This window comes from Phoenix dactylifera, chromosome 8 (assembly GCF_009389715.1).
Source record: "Phoenix dactylifera cultivar Barhee BC4 chromosome 8, palm_55x_up_171113_PBpolish2nd_filt_p, whole genome shotgun sequence".
In the NCBI taxonomy this organism is placed as follows: Eukaryota; Viridiplantae; Streptophyta; class Magnoliopsida; order Arecales; family Arecaceae; genus Phoenix; species Phoenix dactylifera.
In genome coordinates this window covers 17130189-17155406 of record NC_052399.1, presented here as the reverse complement: position 1 = coordinate 17155406, position 25218 = coordinate 17130189, and the positions used below count along the sequence as shown (strand labels likewise).

General features: G+C 39.4%; 1 protein-coding gene across 5 annotated transcripts; it reads left to right on the top strand.

The window, feature by feature from the left end:
• The first annotated feature begins 946 nt into the window (after positions 1-946).
• On the top strand, positions 947-19145 carry LOC103710919 (transcription factor MYB3R-1-like). Of its 5 annotated transcripts, none has more exons than XR_604696.4 (13): positions 947-1088; positions 1598-1848; positions 2065-2119; positions 4092-4149; positions 5278-5372; positions 5524-5627; positions 10144-10272; positions 10831-12736; positions 15171-15517; positions 16867-16984; positions 17389-17628; positions 17722-17889; positions 18770-18901. XR_604696.4 is itself a non-coding variant. In XM_008796850.3 (12 exons), exons 2-12 carry the CDS (start codon positions 1736-1738, stop codon positions 18837-18839), a joined length of 3231 nt encoding a protein of 1076 aa, XP_008795072.2. In that variant the 5' UTR covers positions 947-1088; positions 1598-1735; the 3' UTR covers positions 18840-19145. The 5 variants fall into 5 exon arrangements, 3 of the variants coding, with proteins under 3 accessions (XP_008795072.2, XP_008795071.2, XP_038985021.1); XR_005512878.1 differs by having other exon boundaries at positions 18774-18896; XM_008796850.3 differs by lacking the exon at positions 17722-17889 and having other exon boundaries at positions 18774-19145.
• The last annotated feature ends 6073 nt before the right edge of the window (positions 19146-25218 follow it).

The window sequence follows — 25218 nt, the reverse complement described above, 5'->3', positions numbered from 1 at the left end:
TGCTGGTCTTGCATGTATAAATATTAGATATTTAATGTTTCATATAAAGTTTACATGAAATATTCAATTTAGGGCCATGCTATAATAAATAATAATGAAATGCTACAAGGGCTAAAGTTATGGATATTGTTGTAAATTTTTTTTTTATATGACAGAAAAGGTACTCATGCTGGTCTTAGTAGTATATCATGCATTAAGAAGCCATTTGGCTAACAAATTTTATTAAAATAAGTATTAAAAAATTCGAAATGAATAGGTTTTACTAAAATAGTTATTTGGTTTTTTTCATAAATCATGTTTGGCTAAAAGTGGTGTTATAGAACTTGAAAAAATAAGTTTTACGAAGGACAATTCATGAAACCTATTTTATCGAGCATCGTGTTTTGAGAACTATTTTAGTAAGATTTTGCCCCCAAACAAACAATCCTAAAAGTTTCAACAAAAAACCAAGGTTTTCCTCCCATACGATTAGTTTCTCAGATGATCATAAAACAACATCACATGAGTCCACCCACTTTACATCACACAAATCCACCTACTTTGGTGCCATGTTCATAAAAATGATGAATTTCATCTCTTCATAAGTTGGGTCACCATATTAAGTCACTTCTCAGGTTTGTACAGCTTAGCTCATTTACAGGAAATCAACAAGCTAAATCTATGAGACAGTGGCTAATCAGAGCCAAACGCTCCATTAGTTGAACGGCATTGATTTGCAACTAACGATCACCGAAAGTTCCGAGTCGGTCACCGACCCACCATTCCACCGGCTACAGCCGGTTTGACAGCCGTTGCGATTCAAAATGCTGAAGAGGAATCCGACGTGGACTCCCTCGTAACGGACGGGGCGGATCTTGCCATGCACTTTAGAGAGAAGCGCCCTCCGTCCGATCGCACAAGAGATGCTCGAAGTTTAAAGGTAGGGTTTGAAACTCCTCTAGTCCGCCCCTGTCAAGTTCGAAAAGAAGAATAAAAAACGCCCTCCTCTCGGTCTTCGGACCGTCTCTCTCGATTTGAAGAAAAGCTCGCGGAGATCTCAAATGCGCCATGGATCTATTGCGTCCTCGCTCTCTGACTACACCGGGACGGTGAGTTCTTGCTTTTTTCCCTGTTGGTTTCGATTTCTCGAGTTCCATATTCAATTAGGGTTTTTCTCTGAGGCGAGGCGCCGGAGATCATGATCATTTCTTCCGTTGAATCTCGAATTCTTGAAGAAATTGATGATTAGGGTTCTTTTAGTGGTTCTTTTCTGGGCCTGGTTTCACCTTGGAGAGGACAATTGGTTCAACGAGTTGTCTTTTTTGATGATTAGGTATAGGAAATTGGCGGGTTTAACAGATCCGTATAGGAAATTTGGCAACTTGGGTCTGTCCTTGATTGGATTTTCTCAGCTTAACTTGCCAATTTGAAATTTTACTAGATAGCTAGCTCGCCAAGTTGAAATATTTATCGTTGATTAACCTTCCTTTTGATTCGCATTGATTTGGTCGAGTTATGTTGTTCATCGCCCATCAAACGGATGTTCTTCTTGTGAATCTTCTGGGATAGGCTGGATCTTATGTAGCCTAAAGATCATATTTTATGTTTCCTTTTCCAGTCTGTGGTCTTTCTTTTGTTAGAGGAATATATCATCACCTTCCCGTGTTCCTGATGATGGTTTGGAGAGTTTTCTCTCTGGAGTTCTGCAACCGAGCGGGGATTGGGACTTCTGTATTCACTCATCAGTTAAGGGGCAATGGCAAGTGACAAGGGAAAGAGTGCTAAGAAAGGTGAAACTTCTGCATCTTCTTCTACTGCTGTTCAGGATGGGAGTAGTGATGAGATTCAAAGACAGCGTCCATTGCATGGGTAAGTCCTTAATGCGTTTGAGACCTGGGTTATCTTCCTTTCCATATCTGGAAACTCTGACTTGAGTTCCATGCTTTGATGGTCGAGGGTTTGAAGTATGGTATATCCCAGTTAATTGGTCCACTGATTTAGATTTGTTGGGATGATAGAAAATGATTGATAGCAGGTTATTGCAGAGGAAGATCCAGCTAATGCATAAATTGGATTGTTTTGCAGGAGGACCACTGGTCCAACGCGCCGCTCAACCAAAGGGCAGTGGACACCTGAAGAGGTAATTTAGGTGTTTGTATTGTACATCCTGATGTGATCCTAAGAGTCATTGTGTTTGGACATTAAGCTAAGCAGTTATATAAATGGTAGAAGGAATTGTGATCATAGGGATGTTTTGTTGCATTCTGCATTATGTAGATTGAAAATGTTGAGGCTACAGAACTCTGATTCTTGTGTACCATCATGGAAGATCAACCTTTTCCTAATATGCTTCTTGCTTTCTATGATCTGGCTCCAGGGAAAAGTTATGATGTACATTCTGCTTGTTTTCCTTGAAATTTACATCATATTTTTAGATGTTTTCATGTTAGTGCACATCTAGTGTTCTAATATTTTCAACAATTGATCCTCAAGACTTTGGTTTGGTCCACTCTAAATTTTATAATAGAATTTTTCTTGTTTAACGGTCATCTATTTGTTTTGAATTCTCCTCTAAATTGGCTAAAGTGAATTATTTAATTATCCCAATGTGGGATTATGATTTTTCAAAATCCCACCAATGATATCATTAACTAGTGAGTGTAGTAACCAAGCTCATGGTTTCTACTTTCTTGTATTAGAGCAAAAATCGGCTGAGGCCGAAGGCCAATACAAAACTTTGTAAATCCAAAAGAATTACAAATTTTGCTTAATTTGGAGGAAAATATGAAGTATTTGTGATAATTTATTGCTAACAACTTATTCAACCAATTTGTAGACTGCAGCCATACAAAATGTGATTGCCCACTATGTTACATAGCAAGCAATTTTCTACCCCCATGGTATGATTTGTGATAGTTGTGATAATTGGACCAGATGATCTTTTTCTGCTTAACCTCTTGTCTACTAAGTAAATTGCCGCCTTCTTCATGCCCAATGGTTCTTGTTTCTGCCTTGTTTAAACACATTGTCATCAAGCATAAGTCTATCAGGAGATGTTTTCAAAATTCTGATGAGCACATTCATAAGTAGAGCTTATCAAAATCCGGGTCGGGCTCTACAACAGAAATTAGGCCCGATGGCTATGCCCAGGCCCGGCCCGGCCCGACTGTCGGGCTTAAATTTTTGTCCAGGCCCGACCCGACTTTATAAATCTGGTTCTAGGCTCGTCTAGCCCGGGCCGACCCAATAGGCCCGACCCGACAGGCCTGTTTTTCTTTATTTGGAATCTGGTAATGGGCCAGAATGGCCCAACTAGGCCCGGTCTGATTTTTTTAGTCGGGCCGCTTTTCTTGCCCAGGTCTGACCCATGGGCCTTTTTTTAATACCCAAGCCCGAAAAATTCCGGACCTGGCTGGGCGGGCCAGAAGGCCCGTGATCAGCTCTATTCATAAGTAATGTACACATGGTCTGCTGAACCGACCGGTACCGGTCGGTTTAGCCCCTACCGGCCGGTTTAGCCCGTATTGTACCGGTACCGACAGGCACTGGTACGGTACGACTATTGAAATCGGTTCTGACCCAATTTGGATCGGAACCGATTGGTTCATAGCCTGTACCGGTGCGAACCGGCTCGGTTGGCACCGATACGGGGTGTTCTTCGCGGGAGACAACGCGTGGCTAAAGCCACGCGCTGTGGCACTTTCGGTATGGTGCCGGTTCGGTACCGGTACCGGACTGCACCGGTACGTCGGTACGGTTGGTACGGTCGATGTGGCGAACCTTGAATGTACATATTACATTATGGATCTTTGGATGTCTGGAAGCTGTTTTCTTTGAGTTTGAAAAGATTGGCTAGTTCTCTACAAATTTATGATTGTGTTTACCCTGATTCTTCATACTTAAGTTACTAATCATGTAATATTGCTTTTCTGAGAAGCCAGGTTGTCTTGTACATATGCTGATCGGTTCTAGTTTACTGGCTAGGCATGATAAGACATATCTTTTAGTCCAATCTATCAGAGGCTATTTTGCTTTTTCTGTTTCTTTCACAGCTTGTGTTTTTTTTGGGTTTGTGTAATTAATGTCTTGTATTGCTTTGATTATACATGCAGGATGCAATATTGTGCAGAGCTGTCCAAAAGTTTAGAGGGAAAAATTGGAAAAAGATAGGTATTCATTATGAAAAGTTGATGTAACTTATATATAATGCTAGATTATGAAAGCAGCCAAGATGATTTATTCTGTTTTTTTTTATATTGAATTTTATTTTTCAGTATATTAAGTAAGTTTTTATATTTTTTAAAATTCTTAACAAATTCACTTAAACATGTTATCCTCTGCTTGCAGTCCACTATGCTCGATCTCGTTCATAGTACGTCTATCTGTGGGTCTGTTTGACAGTTATACGAGAATCACATTTATTTAATTTTCCTATATGAGTTTATCCCTAGGAAATTTTGGGCATTGGAGTCAAAGTTAATACTGAATACATTAATCATTGGACCTTCTGATGTGTTTTGAAATTTCAATGTGCTTTTCTTTGCACTCATGGCTTCCATCAAGATCATGATTAAAAGGATCTGTAGTTCTGTACAGAGTAAACAAGTGTATAACAACCAATTTTCCATCTGCAAGTCTGCCCTTTTCCATCTTTTTATCTATAGATCTGGTATATTTTTTTTTTATCTTCCTTATAGCCTTTACTACCAAGTTGATTGCAATCTGGTTTGGAAGTCTTACCGTAAAGTTGCCTCCATTTTCAGATATAATAGAAATTATATTTTAATTCTTTTAATGGCAAACTGTTACCTATAGTTATTCAGGCTTAAGTGCATTTTTTTTGGACTTACTGTGAAAATATATATTCACTGTTGTAGGTATATTTAGCTCCTTGTGACGTTTGTCAGCAAATGAACAGACCTTTTTATCACTCTCTCTCTACAAATTTTAGAGTAAATGAGAAACAGATACATCCTGAGAATCTAGGCTGTTCTCTTAATATTTTTATCTATTAAGCTATTTATTTTTATTTTTGTAGGAAATTACGAAATTTTCTATTCCTTGTTGAGTTTGTTTATTCTGTTTGCCAAATTTTAGTAGTTCACTCTATTCTGCTTGAAAAAACTCAACCTTTCTAATTTAGTAAGCAGATGCTACAATTTTTCCTATAGTGACATTGTTCAGTTTATGCAATTAGAGGTTAGATCTTGCATGTATGTGGAAATGCTGTTTATTTCTTCTCACATATTGAAGTTTTATAAGCATGCTTTATTACTGTTTCATCTATCTGCTTTGCAGCTGAATGCTTTCCAGATCGGACCGATGTTCAGTGCTTGCACAGGTGGCAGAAGGTTTTAAATCCTGAGCTTGTGAAAGGACCATGGTCAAAAGAGGTAAGACATTCTAGACATATACTACATAACTATGTAACTTGTCCCTTGTGCACTGCTTCTTTTTTTTTTGATTTGTTTGAACTGTTCCTTAGAAAACATGGGACCTGTCTATAAGTAAAGTTGCCAATTGTTTTTCTTTTTCTTTTAACAGGAAGATGAGAAAATCATTCAAATGGTCGATACATATGGACCAAAGAAGTGGTCCACCATTGCTCAAGCATTACCTGGACGTATTGGAAAACAATGCCGAGAAAGGTATGACATTTAAAATCGGGTGAACTCATATAGGTCATCTATCATTTCCATTTTGTGATTTCGTAGTCTCTTGCTCTATCACAGCTCCAGAAACCCGATGATTAATAAAAGTTTTACTTACAATTATCTATTTTTTAATTTGATAATATATTTTAACTAAAATTGATTGCTATCAGAACTTGAGGATCAAGCATTGGAGAATTTTTAAATTATAATGGTGCCAGCCTTGCATAAACATGTATCAGTGTCTTGCACCAGATGAGCAAGACACAGCATAAATGGTGTTTTATACATAGAATATATGTATGATGTCATTCACAGACCTATATCATTACTAAAGAATGCAAACAGGTATCTTGGTAGACGAACACAATAAAATGACTATATCTATCTTTAGCATTGCCCTTAACCTTAAAAGGGATCAAATATTGGTACAATATGTTCTGCAATTAGCAATAGTACTTTACATTAAAAGAGGCATGCAAGGGTTGCAGTATAACAAGATGGTGTGGCAATGTAGGCTAATATTTTGCAAATCCTATCCAAATTCAGTCCATATTGGATTTGAATCAAGAAGATTGTGCTTGATAGATCTCTTTTTGAGTTCCGATTCTGCTGAACAAATCAAATATTCAGTTTCTTTAACATACATGCAGATGTCATCACTCCCCTTCCCATAACTCTCCTTACCCCTAGTCACTCCTGCTTGGTAATGCCACCTAGCAGTGCCACCATTGGAAGTCCCACGCAACTTTAAGCTTGCAACAAGCACCACTTGATGGCCCCTATCTAGTAATGGCACCACTAATAAGCATTGCATTGCACCAATCTTAGCTTCACTTCTCACCACTTGATGCCTTGTTACTCTATGCTATCTAGGCACCTACCTAGACTATGATTCTATGTGCCTCAGTATAGATTATTTTGGTAGACCCATGCCTACTTCCATCTTCCCACATTTATGCAGTTCCCCTTTTGTTTCCTTTTGCCCCACTCCTTCCCTTGTCTCAGCTTCCTGGCCCAACTCCAACAATTTTCCTTGCATCCTCCCTAGTCTCTAATTACCTCATCGTATCCTAATCTGAAACCTTATCCAATCAGGCAATGGAGTAAGCTCATTGCTTACTTATTGAGCTTGGATCATGTACAGATCCCTTAATGTCCCTTTGCATTTGAACCATAGGTATCAATCTTTTGTGGCAAGTAGAACCTATAGAGGAGATGGCCTAGGTTGGGTTCAATGGAGTTGATCAGAGGCTTAAGGATAAATATTAACAAATGAAAATAGGTTAGAAACTTGAAGATGCTCATATGTGTGATAAGATAAATCAACAAGTGGATCTAAGGAGGCATTGATTGAATATAGCATGATGCCATATTTGTTTACCGCATAAATAACATGCAAAATACTCCAGTTAAGGTGTGAAACCTCCAGCTACACTGCCGATTGGCCCATAAATAGGAGGATGAGAAGAATGCTCAGAAGGACTGCTTTGGTTATAATAACTACGAGCCAAGACTTCGATGCTAGCAGCAAGATTCTAGGTGAAGAAGTTGATTAGCGGCAATAACAGTCTACTCAACAAGATGTGATGTTCTGATGGGCAAATATTTGACATGTTGGACAACATATGTGAGGAGAGCCATTATTGACAATGCAGTTGAAAATCTGAAGTAGCTCAAAATATGGCGGAAATTTTTTGCCACCAATGGATTCTATGATTGTTTAAGGAGGTAAGCTAGATCCTTTTATGAGCATCTTAAGATGATGCTGGTTTAGTGATTGCCATTCCATAGGTGTAGGGATGTACTGAAGTTAGCTGATTTATCTGGGCCAGCAAAGACGAGATCAAAAGGGAAAAATCGAGAAGCAATATAGTGCTAAACACAAGGATTGGCCGGTCCACTTATGAAGATAGAAGTGCATAAACAAACCATGTGTTGGAGGTAGATGTTCATCCAGGATAAGATTTTAAGCTTGATTAGCAGAATCAAGAACAAGTCTAAAGGGAAAATGATCCACATTTCGATCACATATATGTGGAAATTTAGACAAGAAATATCCATGTATCTTATGGCGTTTGGTCCCTAGCCAAGGTAAGATTATATGCTTGATAATTGGAACAAAGTCATCTGAATGGCAAATGAGCCAAATGCTTACCCGAGAGGATCAACCTGAGGTGATTGAGAGTTGAGACACAGTTTGTTTGGCATGCGATGAGTGTTAATTCACATGAAAGAAGAGGGAAGATGGTCTAGTCAGTTGAAGGTAAATGACAATGAATGGAAGTCAAGAATCATGAACTAGGAAGAGGCATGGTTGTGTCAGAGGGTGTTCTAGATTTAGTTAAATGTTTGATAAGCCCTTAGATAAGCAAAAACCCTAAACGTACACATTTCCAATAGCAAGTATTGTATGGTTCTGGGTGATTATCTGACCATGAGTTAGCTGAGTAGAGGACTGACCCACTTGCAGTAACATTGCAGACTGGAAAGGATGGTTTAAACCCTAATACTAGCAGCATGGTGATTGATTCTATGAAGGGTTCTTTTTGCAATGTAGTCCCTTATAGATATCTGAACTTGCATGTATATCCTTATAAAATTTTTCCCTCTGTATATCTACCTTACAGTCAGCATGAAGAAACAAGCTGTTTACAATGAAATAACTAAAATAACCTTAACTCAGTAAAAGTATATGTTCAAAAAGAAATAATTTATAAGAGTATACATGCAGATGATAAATTTGTGAGGCTATACACTCAATTTTAGATATTTATGAGGGTGTACATGCAAAATTTTTTTAGTTAAATGCTAGTTAAACTAGCATTGTTGAGCGGACTATTATGTTGAGGATAGACTTGCAATAAGAAATAATTGGTAAGGGTAAACATGGGAATAGTAAATTGATGAGGATATGCATGCAATTTCAAATATTTACAAGCAAAAAAACCCTTTTATGGAATGAAAATAGGCTGAATAGTACAAATAAACAATATACTTGATTAATAAAGAGTCAACTATTAAATATGGGAAATATGTAGAATTAGATGATTTGTGCCAGGATAGCCTCATGACACGATATCAAGTAAATTAGCAAAATAATGAGTGTAGGCAAATTCTCTTAAAATGGGTAAAATCGAGCAAATTTAACAAAAATGGGGCAACCTGGAGATGCATGCTAAAGTTGGGAAAATGATGCGCAAATTGTGACTTAGCGGAAAGGAAAAGGAAGATCTCAGGGTTTGCTAACCATGGGTAGTCCTATAGGAGCTAAGATAGGTGGACCCAATATAACTTTGACTTGCTTTCAGTTAAAAATCAGGAGGCTGATTCTTAAACCGACACCAAGCGTAGCAAGGCTCCAAAAACCTTGATGATCACAGATGGACCTGAGCAAGTGTGTGTGAGAGAGATAGAGAGAGAGGGAGGGGGAAAGAGAGAGTTTAGATGACCCTTTCATACAAACCCAGAGCATAAAATTATTAAAAGGTTGGAAGATACAAACAAAAACCTCTTCATATTGCAATTCATAGTTTTTCATAGAAATTACATTAACTCCTTATCATCAGGATGTTACAATCATTAGACAACATTAAAAGAGAACCTTCAGGGAAGATTTTCAGAGGGCCCAAGAAATGACATGCTTGTTGACCTCTCTAGAGCTTCTCAAATTTTTGATGAAATATGAACCTCTGGGTGCATCATTGACAGTATACAAAGAAAGAACAAAGAATAATTAAATAAAAGTAGAGGGTGCCAACTGGCTGAGTTGGTGAAGTCTCTTCTGCTCAAATAAGAGGCCTGAGTTTGGTCCCGTCCTCTCTCTAGTATTCAGCCAGGCTTCTACTTCTTGTTCTCAAAAGAAGTATATGGTAAAAATTCTTACTGTGATGATTTTCTGATGATCTGAATGCACCAGGGGTGGGCACTTTAAAGAATCTTCAAATACCCAAGAAATGGATAGGGACCTGTTGTGTTTCTGGTGTCTGCTGGCTAAGAGTTACTTGTTTCTCGTGATGGTTGAACCACATGAAAAGGCGATTAAGAATCGCCTTTTGCATGGATTCAACCTTTAGTTTTGACCAACTAGAGCATGCCCAGATCCTTTAAGATTCACCTCTGATGTCACTTGAAGATTTTACATGCAATTTTGGAAATGATCCTCTGATACTTGAAGTGAATTGTTAATCCATTAAAGCCTGTTAGTTGTCAATGGTGCTCAGTTAAACTATTTTTACATTCTAAATTTTTGTTCAGTATCTTATCTTAGATTTATAAAGATTCAAATACAATGCAAGCTTCTAAAGTGAGAAACTTCTACATATTTAATATGACATTTAGTAGCTTCTTTACCCAGCTACTTATGGAATAATATATGGAAAATTCAGCATCATATCTTCTTTAGGTTTTGAACTTAAAAACATTTGGTCTCTCGACCCTCCAATCCTTTTGATTTTTTGATTTGTCATTTCACTATCAATGATCTACTAATTGTGAAAGAGTTACATTTTAGGTGGCACAATCATCTTAACCCTGCCATTAACAAGCAGGCATGGACTCAAGAAGAGGAGATAACACTGATTCATGCTCATCAAATTTACGGAAACAAGTGGGCGGAGTTGACAAAATTTTTACCAGGCAGGTGTGAATCTGAAACTTTATCCATGCATTGAAGAAAATAAGTAGAGATTTTACTTAAGATGTTATAAATTTGTAAAAATTCCATGCAAATTCTTTTCAGGGCCTCTCCTGCCAGTTTGCTGGATTAATATTAGACTATATTCATTTATTACTTCCATAGTAAAATATGTTCTGAATAAATTGATGTTTATATACATGTGTATATTTATGTTTTTGCAGCCTTGCAGGAAAGTATCTGTGTACTCTTTTGTCTGTGCTTTTGTCCAGTGGGTTGCATGCATGAATGTGTTTATGCACTCATAGACATATCAATGTTTGTTTAATATCTGCAGTCTTTGTTTAGCATCATCATCTTAAGAGTTCAACTTTTTTTTTTTTTGCATTGGTGCAGATATGTATACTGATACTACTGTCCATTAATTGACAGTTCCTGTGAATATTTATTGGTTGTTGCTCAACTCTTTCTTTGTTCAATGGACTTTGATGTCAACATTTTTTTCTTTTAATTCAACTGCTTTTTCTTGTAAATATTGAAAACCATTGTGCTATGCATCATCAGGACAGACAATGCTATAAAAAATCATTGGAACAGCTCTGTAAAGAAGAAATTGGACTCGTATATGGCATCAGGTCTTCTTGCCCAGTTTCAAGGCCTGCCTCATGTGGAAAATCCTGCCCAGTGCATCTCTTCATCTGTAGTGAATCAACAAAACAATGAATATAGTGGTGTTAAAGACAAGCAAGAGGTTGAGTATTCATCAGAATGTAGTCAAGGGTCATCATCAGCCTTGGTCAGTTACTCTCAATCTGATTACGAATTGGCTAATACAGTTCCATTGTGTGATGATATAAAACTCAGGGAGGATGCCAAGAAAGAAGAAATGCAAGATTCTCAGTTGCCAATGTGCTCCAAAGAATATTACACTTCCATGGAGGAAACTGCATGTGTTCTCCCTGAAATACAATGTGGAGATGCAGCCTTGGTAACTGCTCCCATTCATAGTGTACATGAGATTGAAGTATCAAAAAACTTGGCTAACCAATTGATTTCAGAAGAATTGACCAACTCTTTGCTGGAGTCCACTCAGAAATCACCAGAGTTAAAAAGGAAAACAGAATACCATGCACACTGTGTTGAAAATTATGAAAGCAGATCTGGTTCTTTACCAGACCCCATGGGAATGGAAATGCCTACTTCTGTTACAAACACTGGTTTAGGATCTGGTAACCAGGATAAAATTTTGATTGCTGAAGCTGACTGCTGCAGTGATAATTTATTCGGAGCAGCAATGCATCGAGATATTACCTTGGAAGATCCTTTTACTGCACCAAGCATTACGAATATAGATTACAACTCTGGATCTGTAAATTCCCAACCTGATTTTTGCAGTTCATTGGACTACAGGGATTTGATTTCATGCTCACAGCCTCTGTATCCAATCAATTCATCAGATATGCTGGGGAATTCATATTGTCAGGGCTTGGCAACTGTAGTTCCACCATCTTATGTATGCCCAGGTGATGGAAAACCAATATATAGAAGTGATGACGTTGAGATGAGAGAGATTTCTGTTGGAACTCAAGATTCAGAACTCATTAAATGCACCTATTGTGGCTTTGCTTATTCCCGCTGCTCTTCTTTATTATCCCCTAGTGGTGGTGCTAGGTCTAAGATTTGTGTGCCGGCAGACAGGGGCAAGGAAAACGAAACTCCAAAGCAAAGCTATATGGAAATGATGGGTTCGGAAACTCCAAATGCTACTGGCAAAATTACATCACAAGATGAAAATCCAGCTATACAGACTGAAGAACATCAGGACTCTGGAGCTCTATTTTATGAACCTCCTCGTTTTCCAAGTTTGGAAATTCCATTTGTCAGCTGCGACCTTATATCCTCTGGAGATCTTCAGCAGGCATACAGTCCCCTTGGAATTCGACAACTGATGATGTCTTCTACACCATACAGCCTATGGGATTCACCTTCTCATGATGAGAGTCCTGATGCTTTACTTAGAAGTGCTGCCAAAAGCTTTATATGCACACCTTCCATTATGAAGAAACGGCAACGAGAATTATTGTCACCTTTGCAGGAGCGGAGAATTGACAAGAAATCTGGGACAGACATGGATCGTGTGTTATTTTCAACACCTTCCATAAGCAGAACTGATCATTCCTCCTTGAATACCATAAATGATGAAGGTGTTGCTTACAAAATTTCTTCATGCTCTAGTGAGGCAGATGGTTTTTCCCCTTCAAATCATCAGAAAAAGAAACATGAAAGTTGTTTGGAGGAGAAAAAAAATTTGGACCATGCTCCAAGCTATCAAAAGGATAAAAGTGCTTCCACAGAGGCCAGGATTTCAAGCAAAGTATCCAAAACCACTAATTTTCAAGCTAAGATGGAACAATGTGCATCTGCCATCAGTGTCCCCACTAAACATGAGGTTAATGTTAGAGAAACAGAAGTAAGTATTTCCTGACTTGTATTTTATCTTCTCTGCAGTGTTACATGTTACTGATTGCAATCACCATTTCCCAGACACTGTTTTTTGCAATTCTTTATTTGAGAATTTGCGATGCCAATAAAAAGCTTGCTTGGCCTGTTATAAGTGAATGTTATAAGTTTTTGGCTTGCAAATGACCCCAGCCTCAGTTTCCTTGCATTGCACAAGGCAACTGAGTTAAGCTTGACTTAGATTAGTTTTGGCTTGTTTTTATATGTAATGATATAATGACAAGTTAACTAATATTTTTGGAATTATAAAAATCTGTAGTTTATGTGGGCTTTGAGATTGGTTGGGGCAAGATCAATTCAGCCGAGCAAAGCCAGCATCGTGGATTTGTAAAATTAAAAAAGCTGACCTTTTGTAGTTTCTTCATGTGCTAGCTTATCTGGGGTGGTAAACGTGCCTAGACCAAGTTGGATGAAGCTCACCTAGTAATATCACATGCCGTATCTGGTGTGCTTTATGAACTTTGAATCAGATAAATACTCATTTATCCTTTTATGGTCACTTGGTTTATCTCTGTATGGATGTAAATTTCCTTTGCTAAAAAGAATTGGGTTTATTTCTGATTCCAAGTGGCTGTAATGCCCGGTATATTGCTAGAAAAGTTACTGCATTTTGTTAAGAAGTTGCGCATCAACTTAAGACATGCCTATACTTGATGATATTAGAGATGGAGATGCTGTAAACAAAGCATGCATATGCACTGCAGTCAATTATTGACATCAAAGGATACTTGTGTCATCCAATAATGCAGAATGACCATTAACTATATGTAAGTAGTATATCATAACAAAAACTATTAAATCGTTTGACCATTGAAATTTAAGCTAGTAGCAAAAAGAGAATGGAATGATTTTGTTATATAAAGTGATCTAATAATTTGCATGGTTGGAGAAAGCTCATCTCTTAGCCTGGTGTATTGTACTATTGTGTAAATTGGTAATGCATGTTTGGTGTATTTTCCATTTATGTATTCTATACTTTGCACAAGGCTGTATATATCTCAGGCATTATTATATTTGCAGGAAATTTGTAGGTGCATCCTCAGTTTTGATATCCTGCTTAAAAGCAATTATCCTTAGAGTAGCAGGATTTCAGCTTTACATTTGTACATTTTGATCAAATCATGGAACTGGACCAGAGCTGAACTAAATTTCCTGAGCCAACTCAAGCAGCTTTAGAATGCTTTTGATTGAAACTAATATAGTTTGTATGCTGGCACATTTTTGATGGAGACCTTGTATAGATATACATACTCTAAAGTATGTATTCTGACTCATACACACGTGCGCATGAACACATGTCTGTTGTGTATATATGTATCTATATTCTTGTTTGCATGATTCAGATGGCATTATAGGTAGTGTCTTTGAGAGTAGAGCAGACTATCAGAACTGACTATAAGTTTGACTTAAATAGTGGCTGAACTGGACTATAATTTATACAAATAATTCAAGCACTTCATTCTTTTTACTACCTTTTTTCTCTTATTAAATTATTTCCAAAGTCATAATAAGATTATACCTGATGGATGATGTTAAACTATCTCATATATATATTAATCAAATATATATTGTCCCAAATTCCAACCATCCAAACATTTCTAATTGGTAAGAATATCAAAAAAAATCATGTGATAAACCAAAGGGAGCAGAAGCATTTGAGAGAAGAAAGCAATCGTTCCCATGCAAGGTTCGCCGTACCGGTACCGAACCCCGTACCGGTGCCGCACTAGTATAGGCGTACCGAGTGTCGGTACGGTACGGTATGCTCGGTACCGACCGTACCGACATTGGTGTACCGATACCGGTACCCATCGGTACGGGTACGGTACGCTCGGTACCGACCGGTACAGCGAACCTTGTTCCCATGTTATATGTATTGGTTGAATTGGTCTGGAATAGGCCTTCACATTCTTAAATGGGTATCCAGTTTTGGTTTTTAAATATTGCTTTAAGTCCAACATGTACTTCTCAAATTTCGCATGTTAAGGTAGTTGGGTTGAAATATGAGGAATGAGGATGGATAGATTACTAAGAATATTATCCTATGGAATGAACTGTTGGAGGGAGACCATTTGTGCTGTATATGGCTGCTGCCCCATTGGTATGGATATGGTGACTGCAACTGAAATACATTAGGTGACTATGGTATGCCAAATGTGTCGAACTTGTTATTGGACAGAATGCCTCACCTCAAGTTTATAAGACCTTGATATTGGTGATGCATTGTTCTTAAATGGTTTTCAGTAGATAAGAAAGTTGTCCTGGAGGGATTTTAAGATGATTGTGAGTGCTCTCCAAGTAGATTTTACTTTGTTTTTTTTGTTGTTGTTCAATCGTTTAACACTTAACATTGCAATTGCACCACCTATGTGGTTTTCATGCAGCTGCCTGCTGGAGTTCTTGTTGAACATAATAACAATGACATGCTATTATTTTCCACTGATCGAGATGGGCATCCCATAAATGGACATACGAGTACCGCTGCTGGGTCTTTGAAAGACCAGATTTTCGGAAGTTCTGAGATTACACCAAATAAGGATCAGCCAAATGTCCATTCGAAGTCTTTATCTGATTTTTCTGCCTTCCTGTCTCCTGGAGTTGGTGAAAGTGAGCAGGTACAGCATCAGGTTCGAGTTACATCTGCACAATGTGTTCAATCAGTGCATCTATCAGAGGTTTCAATTGAAAAGCATGGTTCATCCATTGACATGGACCTTGAAAACTTAAGCATGTAAGATTGACTGACGCAACCCATGATTATGCCAAGTCTTACAGTTGCTCCTTTTTCTCTTTTTCAGTACACAAAATGCTTTTGGATAACCGTATCATTACTTTGGATGCTGCAGTCTGCTGATTAGAGAAAATTTTTGAGTTTTTTTGCTATACACAATTGTTGTGTCTCTAGTTCATCTTAAACAATTTCAATTCTAGTACATCCTAAACAATTTTGATTGCATTCAACAGTTAAAAGTATGCTAAGTCATGGTATGATGGCATCTGAGCAAGAGTTTTCCAGTAGACTCTAGTTCAACTGGACAGCAATATAAAGTGTGTTATACTCATATTTGGACCAAGCAGTCCCCTTCCACATGTTTGTCTGGCTTACTTTATATCAGTAAGTACCATTGTGTTAGTTAAATAATGTTTGTTTTCCTGCTGGGGAAATACAATTACGTGCGATTATGTATGAGTTTATAGCTACCATACCATTATGGGAGTTAGTTAAATGATGTTTGTTTTTCAACTGAGGAAATACAAATACGTGCGATTATGCTTTAGTGATAGCTACCTGATGTCTATGTTTGTTGCATATATGCTTTCCAGAATTAGTATAATAGGTTCAGGGAAACAAAATGCATATAATTATACATATGCCAACCAAATTTGGACAAAATGTTAACCGATAAAAAAATATTATGTGAAGTTCTGTTGTTATGCAGGACATTGACACTACATAGAGAGTCGAAGTCACTTACTTGCTATCTATACCTCTTTCTGTTCTTTAAATAAGCATCATGAGACTGTGGGAGCATCAGAATCTAAAAATTTATGGGATGCAAGAAAGAGAAGCTACTAAGATGAAATGGATATGGAATAGTTTGTTCATTTTTGTCTCTTGTTCACAGTAAGAGTAATCTCTTTCCTTCCAACATATAATTGTGAATTAGACGCTTATCTTCCTTATCATTGATTTACTTCTTTAATTTGTTTCTGTTCAATTACTTTATTTTACATGGATCCTTCTTAAATAGCTCTGCATTTAACTCTATATCACTATTATGACTTGGAATGTTGTTGTTCTCTATTATTCTCAGAACCCTACTTCAAGTTTATGTTATCGTAGAAGCAAACAATTAGTTGGGCAGAATTCTTTTATATACTGACTTGTTTCTGCATAGATATCATAAGTATGCCATCTTCTTGGTATCTGCAACTTTGAGTCAGCTAGGTATGCAAATATTTAGTAAACAATTTAAGAGATGGTGGCATATTTGTTTGACTAATATGAAGTAATGGTGCATGCCTGTGCTCTTAGCTGTCTTTAATTCTGGTTTCTTTTTTTGTATTTTGTTTTAACAGTTTTGCTGATACTCCGGGCATCAAAAGAGGGATAGAATCTCCTTCAGCATGGAAATCACCATGGTTTATGAATTCACTTCTTCCGGGACACAGAATTGATACAGACATAACATTTGAGGTAGCTGAAGTATATCATTGATTATCTGAGTCATATATGGGACCTATAAAGTTCACCAATATCCATATTCGGGTAAACTTATTAGTAAGAACAATTACTTTGGATAACCTTTACAAGATACAATGAGACTTGAAATTTTAGTGATACATTATGAGATACTGACAAATTGCTCACATTACCTCTAACTGAAGAAAAGCTACAGTTTATGGATCCTTTTTTTTTAACTACTTTCATGTCAGTTCATTGATCATTTATCTTAACTTTTAAAAAGAAATATCGTAGCTTCCATTGTACTGTTGAAGACTTAAAAAGTTCTTGATAACTCTTTGTGGTTCATTTGTGTATCTCATGGACCTTGGAGTTCTTTTACTCATTTCAGTTGTTCTGTTCTCTGATCTTTACAGGACATAGGGTACTTCATGAGCCCAGTAGACAGAACCTACGATGCCATTGGACTGATGAAACAGTTAAGTGAACACACTGCTTCTGTTGTGGCTGAGGCCCAGGAGGTATTGGCAAGTGGAAGCCCTGGAGTGGCATTTGACGAAAGGCACTCTGGCAACAGTGGCAAGGAAAACTTCCAGAAGGAAAATATTCAGTCAGACAAAGAACTGGGAGGTCATCCTATGACATCAGAAGTCATGGTAGCTTGCTTTTGATAGTTTACTCTTTTTTTTTTATGATACTATAGTTCTCACTAAAGTGGCTTAACGTTGGATCTACATTTTCAATTCCAGTATCTGCCATCTGCATCAACATTCTCATCAGATTGTCCTCCTCTGGTATAGGGTGGATGTGATACTACACATAAAGTGCGTGAAATTTTTAATAGGGAAACTGGGCAGCAGATCTGCTTCCTTGGATATGAATATTATATGAAACCCTTAACCATGTGTTGTACATTGGTAGGCCCTTGAGGAACTTAAAAATCTGCTAGTTCAATTTTCTTATTCTGGATCATGTTTTCAATGCCATTGATGGATCTGCCATCTGCATTGGCATCCCATCCAATTCATCCTCCTATATTATGTGGATATGACACTTGACATGAAAGACTTGAATGCTTTCATAGGTCAGTATAGACAGCAGATCTCATTACTGAACTGAAATGTTGTATGGAACAATTTGGAACCTAGCGTTCACTTCTAGGTCTAGGGGAACTAAAAAAATCTTTAGTGCATAGTATTTCTAATGCCCCAGTAATGACTTGAAAAGCTGATATGTTTATCCAAAGACAGTAAAAAGAGACACAGGAGGGGGTGGGGGGAGGTGCCGCGGGCTAGAATTTAAATCATGTAGCCTATACCAAACTTTTGTTATTACATGATAGGTTATTACTAAAAAGGCTAGAATTTAAATCATAGGTACCTATACTTATGGCTTTGCTTATGCCTATGTTCCTGCCTTTGTTCTTGGTGTTACCGATAGATACCTTTGCTATGGGTAGATAAGCTGGAACTACTGGATCTTATACTAGGTACCGTCTGGAGAGGCCCAAGAATCACAAGTCAATGAAAACAAAACGGAGGCCGTGGTCCTTCCAGCTGACATGCCCGACTTGAGACATTTTTATCTATATGGTTGCATCATGCTTAAGTCTAGATAATGTTTGTTTTGAAATGTAATTTCTGAAAATTTGTCTCCTTTATACTTGTTGTCTAGAAGCTTTTTCTTCATCCTTATCAATATTTTTTTTCTTGGTGTAATGATTTGAGTTTTTAATGACAACTATGCCTTTGTATATTGTTCATGATTTATTCTACTAACCTTTTGAATGTTTCCCAGACAGAGGCGAGAGTTCTTGATTTCAGTGCATGCGGAACACCTGTCAGGAAAACAGAAAACAAGAAAGTAGGCAATATGGGAACTTCAGTAATCTTCTCAAGCCCATCTTCTTATCTTCTGAAGGGCTGCCGGTAGCTGGCTGTGGTTATGCCAGAAGTAAATATTTTATCTTGTGTTGATGTTATTAGTAATGTATATGCCCCTTTCCATTGTGGCTCTATTGATTTATTTTATTCTCGCTTTTCGGGGTATTCTTATGTATTTCAAGTTCATTTTGGTCCTGCATTTTTCCAATTTCTGGACAGCTAATCGGGTCCTTGATGAAGGTTCTTGTCCAAATTTATAATGTATAATTTTATATTCCTCCATTGAATCATGTTATTTACTTTCTCATTTTTTCATTTTCTCTGATACCCTTTTCTCCTTCCTGTCATCCAGCCCCTTCACGTAGATAACGGTCTCATTTTGTTAGCAAGGACAAGCAAATCTTTCACTTTCTATTGCAAGAAAGGAAATCACAAAGAGAAACTTGAGGAGGATCACTACTATTAGTTAATTATAAAGTTTTTGTAGAGTGCATCATCTATATTAAACCAGAAGTCATTGGTCAGAAGAAGATTGAATTGTAAGTTAAAAATTGTAAACATCGCTTTTCTCTGCTTATAAGACTTAGATCTGCATGCACCCAAAGCTATTGTACCATAAACCTCAAGATTTTCTTTGTTCCATTATATTTTATGATAACTGAAACAGCAATGTAAAACATCAGGCAAGAGTGCTGTGAAGCTTGCATGAAGTTCTAGATGCAAATAACGTTAAGCCATCTCTTCCAAACATTATTCAGAGAGATGGTCTTGTGGAGCATATTAACAGGTAGTGTATCCACTCAAAATATGGGCATCAACTGATATGAGATTTGTGCTGAAGACCAAAATATGGGCATGACGTGCTGAAGATTTGTGAACTGATATGGAAACCCACCCTTGGCCTCAAAAATATGGGCATCAACTGTAGCACCAAAATGCTCTTCTTTGGATATGAGAACATGGTTAAATTTTGTGGCATTCATTCTACACGACCCGTTGTCAGATTTTTAAACAGATTTCAGAGTGGAACAATAACTTCTGCATATTTAATGTCATCTACTTTTATACATAAGCCATGATCCTAACTTGCTCGAATGGCTTATCATCTTTCAGCTAGAAAGTTTCCTTAATAATTTTTCTAGTCTTGCATGGACTCTTGTTACTCTTCTCATCTCAGCCATGAATAAAAAATAGCATCAGACCTGTCATCAAAATAACTGATAACGATAGAGGTGACACAGATGAACAGATGTGTCTGTCTGGATAATTGTCATCTCTGAAAAATTTGCTACTCAACAGCTAATGAATCTCTGAATAGTTGCTCAGGGCCATCTCCAAGCCCAAGTTTTTCAGAACTGGCGCTCAGCCATAAGTTCCACGGTATCTTAATTTGACGTGGATAATGTTGGGGAAGAGTATTTTGAAATGGAGAAAATAATAGAACAATCCAAGGCTTTGAGGCGTGTAAATCACTTTTGTAAGATAATATTTACCCCCACTCAAATAAGTTTACTAACGGGTTTGTAGCAAATCGCCCTCAGAATACAATAAAGCCTTATAAAGAAATTCCTAAGAACTTTCTAAAAAATTGTTTAAAAGCTAGAAGGAAGAATAAAGGTTTTAAGATGGAAGAGAATGGAGAAGATTACTGTTTTCAGTCACAAGGCTCTATATTTATAGAGTTCAAGTAGGTGCAAAATATATGGTCTTTCAATCCGTAGATATGTGACTCTTCAATCCATAAATACACGACTCTTCAGTTTAAACTAAAGTCTAATTAGGGCTGTCAAACGGGCCGAGCTGCTCGGGCTCGGCTCGGGCCCGGCTCGGTAAAAGCCCGGCTCGAGCTCGGCTCGTTAGTCAAACGAGCCCGAGCCCGAGCCCAAAATGAGGCCCGTTTAAATCTGAGCCCGAGCCCGAGCTCGAACCCGAGCAGCTCGCGAGCCCAAACGAGCCCAAAAGAGAGCTCCAAAATCGAATTGGATTGGTTTGGGTTGGGACTTAGCCCGTTAATCCAAACCCAATCCGTTAATCCTTCCCTCCCACCTGACTGGCTGACCGCCTCCTCTTTTTTTTTTCTTTTTTTCTTCTCCTTTCTTCTGGGTTTCTCCAGAAGCTTCCGGTGCCCTCCCCTCCCCTCTTCCGGGTGTCCCTCCCCTCCTCCCCTCCGGGTGTCCCTCCCCTCCCCTCTCGCCTTTCTCCTCCGCCGCCGATGACTCGCTGCCTCCCTCCGCCGCCGATGCCGAGCTCGGTTCCGTTTCTCCCCTCTCTCTTTTCCCCTCTTTGCCGACTCCTCCACCGGCGATCGTCGCTTTCGCGAGCTCTCCAGATCCGAGCTCCCTCCGCCGCCCTTCGTTCGTCTCAGAAGAAGAAGGCACCGGTCGTTAGGGCTGTTAACGACCGCGAGCTCTCCAGATCCGAGCTCCCTCCGCCGCCCTTCGTTCGTCTCAGAAGAAGGCACCGGCCGACGAGGTGAGTCTTCTCCTTTTTTTTTATTTCTTTCTTCTGAGTCGCCTTCGTTCGTCTCTCCCTCTCCCTCTCTCCAGATCCGAGCTCCCTCCGCCGCCCTTCGTTCGTCTCAGAAGAAGAAGGCACCGGTCGTTAGGGCTGTTAACGACCGCGAGCTCTCCAGATCCGAGCTCCCTCCGCCGCCCTTCGTTCGTCTCAGAAGAAGGCACCGGCCGACGAGGTGAGTCTTCTCTTTTTTTATTTCTTTCTTCTGAGTCGCCTTCGTTCGTCTCTCCCTCTCCCTCTCTCCAGATCCGAGCTCCCTCCGCCGCCCTTCGTTCGTCTCAGAAGAAGGCACCGGTCGTTGGGGCTGTTAACGACCGCGAGCTCTCCAGATCCGAGCTCCCTCCGCCGCCCTTCGTTCGTCTCAGAAGAAGAAGGTGAGTCATTCTTCTCCTTTTTTTTAATTTCTTTCTATCCTTTTTCTCTTCTTCTTCTCTTTCCTTCCTTCATTCTTCTCCGACGAACCGCCGGAACTGAGCTCGGCTGGCGGCTGCTCGTTCTTCTCTCCGACGGTCGACGGAGACAGGGACGGGGATGGCCGGATGGGGCTGGGGATGGGGCGGGCTCGGGCTCGGGCTCGGGCTCGGGCAAACGAGCTTCACGAGCCCGAGCCCGAGCTATGCCGCCCGAGCCCGAGCCCGAGCCCGAGCCCGAGCCCGAGCCCAATCCTGGGCTCGGTACCGAGCCCGAGCCCGAGCCCGAGCCGGGAAGTTGGTGAAACGAGCCGAGCCGAGCCTGCGGAGGCTCGGGCTCGGCTCGGCTCGTTAACAGCCCTAAGTCTAATACCAATGGTTATCCCATAACTAGTGCAAAAGCACCTTTTCAAAGTCACCTTTTCAAAGTCACGAGACTTTACCACCAAGGTGGTAGCTCAGTTGGAACGGGGCGTTTACTTCCAACCAAGTGGTTCCAGGTTCGAAACGCGCGGGCGTCGATTAAATTTGGGGACCGAATGCTCCACGCCTGGACACGGGGTCTGGAAGTGCTACTGGTCGGCTGATAGCCTGGGTGGTGCCAGGTGTGACGTACTCACACGGAGGATCGGGTCGGATAACCGAGCCGGCTCACGGGTGGGGAGGGTATAAGTAAAATAGGTCGGCGTGCCCAACACACGACCCGGTTTGCCCGCATCGAACATTCTCCTGGCGGGGTGGGGGGCCCAGTGGGGGCTGCTACGCGGGGTTGGGCTTGTCCCTTCCTCCCCCCTGCTCCCTATTTTTTAGCCAAAAAAAAAAAGTCACGAGACTTTAATTTAAAATTGAAGTTTATCTTCAGAAAAATAACCGCAAACATCCGTTGGTCCCTTGCTCTCTCTTTTTATTCCCAAAAAGACTGTACACATCCCTTGTCCCTTCCTCTCTCTCTCTCTCTCTCTCTCTCTCTCTCTCTCTCTCTCTCTTTCTTCCTTCCCCTTTTTATTTAATCAAATATTATAATCTATCCAACAGATACAAGGTGCAAAGAACTAATATTCTCAGAAAATGTTTCCAATTTGATGATATGGTTTTACAGCTAGTCAGGCTTCAGCTGTTGTGCAAGAGGCTTAACTGAGTAGAATCTAAGATTAATTGGATCACCATTTTTCATTCCTCAATTGAGTGATACCAGAAACCTATTGGTAATTTTCCGTGAGATCCCTGCATATGATTGACCTTGTTAATCAACAAATTGCCAAAAAGGACCCAAAAGACTTGTTACCTATCTTTGGACCGATCACATCAAAAGATGTTGGCTTAGATTGATCATTCTCTACACGCGCATTTGTAGGTGCATATGGGTTAATGTGCATGCCGAGGCTTGACCATTACTAAGAAATTTATTTCTAAATTTTTGAGCAATTTCTCTCTAGATTTGTAAGACAATTTCTGGTTGCTATGTTTCTCAATAAATGTGATTACATGGGAACGTTTATGATGCTGCTTTGCTATATTAGATAAATGGCTTATCTAATTGAAATGCAGTTCCCAAGTATCAGGTTATAGTGGCTGAAAGTAAAATTTTGATCTTTTGAAGCTCCAAGAAATTTGCATCTGTAAGGCTCCTCCATGTTAAGCAAAGGGGAGACTAAAAAAACTGAACTTACGTGGATCAATTTTGGATTCTTCCTTCTCGTATTCTGCTAGTGAAAAAGAGTTATTTGGATAGCATCAGCTGTTTGTGAGGAAGGGACGTGGAAGGATGCATCCCATGGTTCACGTCAATGGCTAAATCCTGTTTTCACCCATTGTACAGATTTGCCATTGTTCTTACCCTTCTTTTTTTGTTGTAATGGAGTATTAGACCTGTCCACTCCCAAATGATCCCCAAATTCTTACTAAAAGATTTTAGTTTATTCCAAATTCTTATGCTGCAGCAATTCAGGAGACAGAAAAAGGATGTCGTTGACAGAATAATAGGGAATGGAGCTGCATCTTTAGCAAGTCGAATGCATGGTGCTTTGAGACTCGTTTGCATCCTTCTCTGCTAAGAGACCAGCTTGCAAATTATTCAAGCCAAAGGAAGAGGTGGACTAATCACCAGAGATCATAGAGTTTCAGAAAGAAACCTGGGTCTTTGTGCCTGGTTGACCACTGCAATTCTTTTATTTCATTCCATTTTGTCAAAACCTTTCATCAGAGTTCAAGAGATGGTACCTCATGGAAGCAGGCAAATGCATGGACACTGCAACTTATTCGCTCCTCTGACTTGCATATTCTGCCAAACTTTTTTTTCTTTTTTTTTTCGGATGAAGAGGGAGGCAAAGGCACCAGGCCTTTATTAGAAAAATGGAGTTTATGCATATTTTGCCAAACTTGCATGTATAGTTAAGTCTCCTAGAAATAGATCACAATTCGATGGTGAAACTTCCTTACATCCGATAGTTCCTTAAACTAGATGATAACTATTATCTTTCTCCTAATAATCCTATTCTTTTGTGCTCTTTGAAGAACATGGGAACCCACCATCTTCTCTGCCTTCCACGTAAACAAATTGGCCAACTATATGATAACTATCATCTTTCCCCTAATAATCTAATTCTGCACACATACAAGTTCGGTGGTATCATGACAGGCACACTCTCTCTTTCGTATGACTTGGGTCTTGTCACGCTCCCACCTGCATGAGGCACGTGAGGCACCCAGTGCCCATGTGGGGGCCATATGAGGAGGGAACATGGAGCTCCTCTGCCAGATATTATCCGGTTCCGGTGTCCGCACGTGCGCGCGCGCTGCTTAGATTCCTTTCCGGTTTTGTTTTTCATCCAAAACACGTATGTAGGATTTGGCGACACCCGTCTCATATGGCCAAGTTCTGAAACGAATCTAGCCGATGTGGGATCTTTCAGACCTCTTCCTTGGTGTGTCTCCATAACCACTCAATATAATTTCAATTTGCCATATCTTTGCCATTTGCCTAACCAAAGCGACTCTTGTGGTGGCCCCACAAAGCGAGAGGGAGGGAGGACTCTTATGCACATTTCCCGGGCTTTTTGCCAGCCTTGCACCTTCGAACGGGAAACTAACAATCCCCATCTCTTGCCCTCCCTCCAAATGATCGCATTTTTTCGCTGGATCTCCCCTCCTTTAAAAAAAAGAGAAAACGAAAACTCCTTTCTGAACTATTCTTCTACTCCCTTCCACCACCTCTGCTCAAACTCAAAGATGCACCCCACGTTTGAGCTCTTAAAAATAGTAAAAATAGAACCCTCCCCTCATCTGCCGCGGTTCAACAGAAGAGAAACGAACCCATCTAAGCACTCCTTGGGGCTTCAGGAAGGTGAGTTTTCTCTCCCATTTCTTCAATTATCTCCCGCTTCAAGCTCCTACTTTTACCTTCCCATCCATATCTCCTGCTCTTATTGAAGGGGTAAAT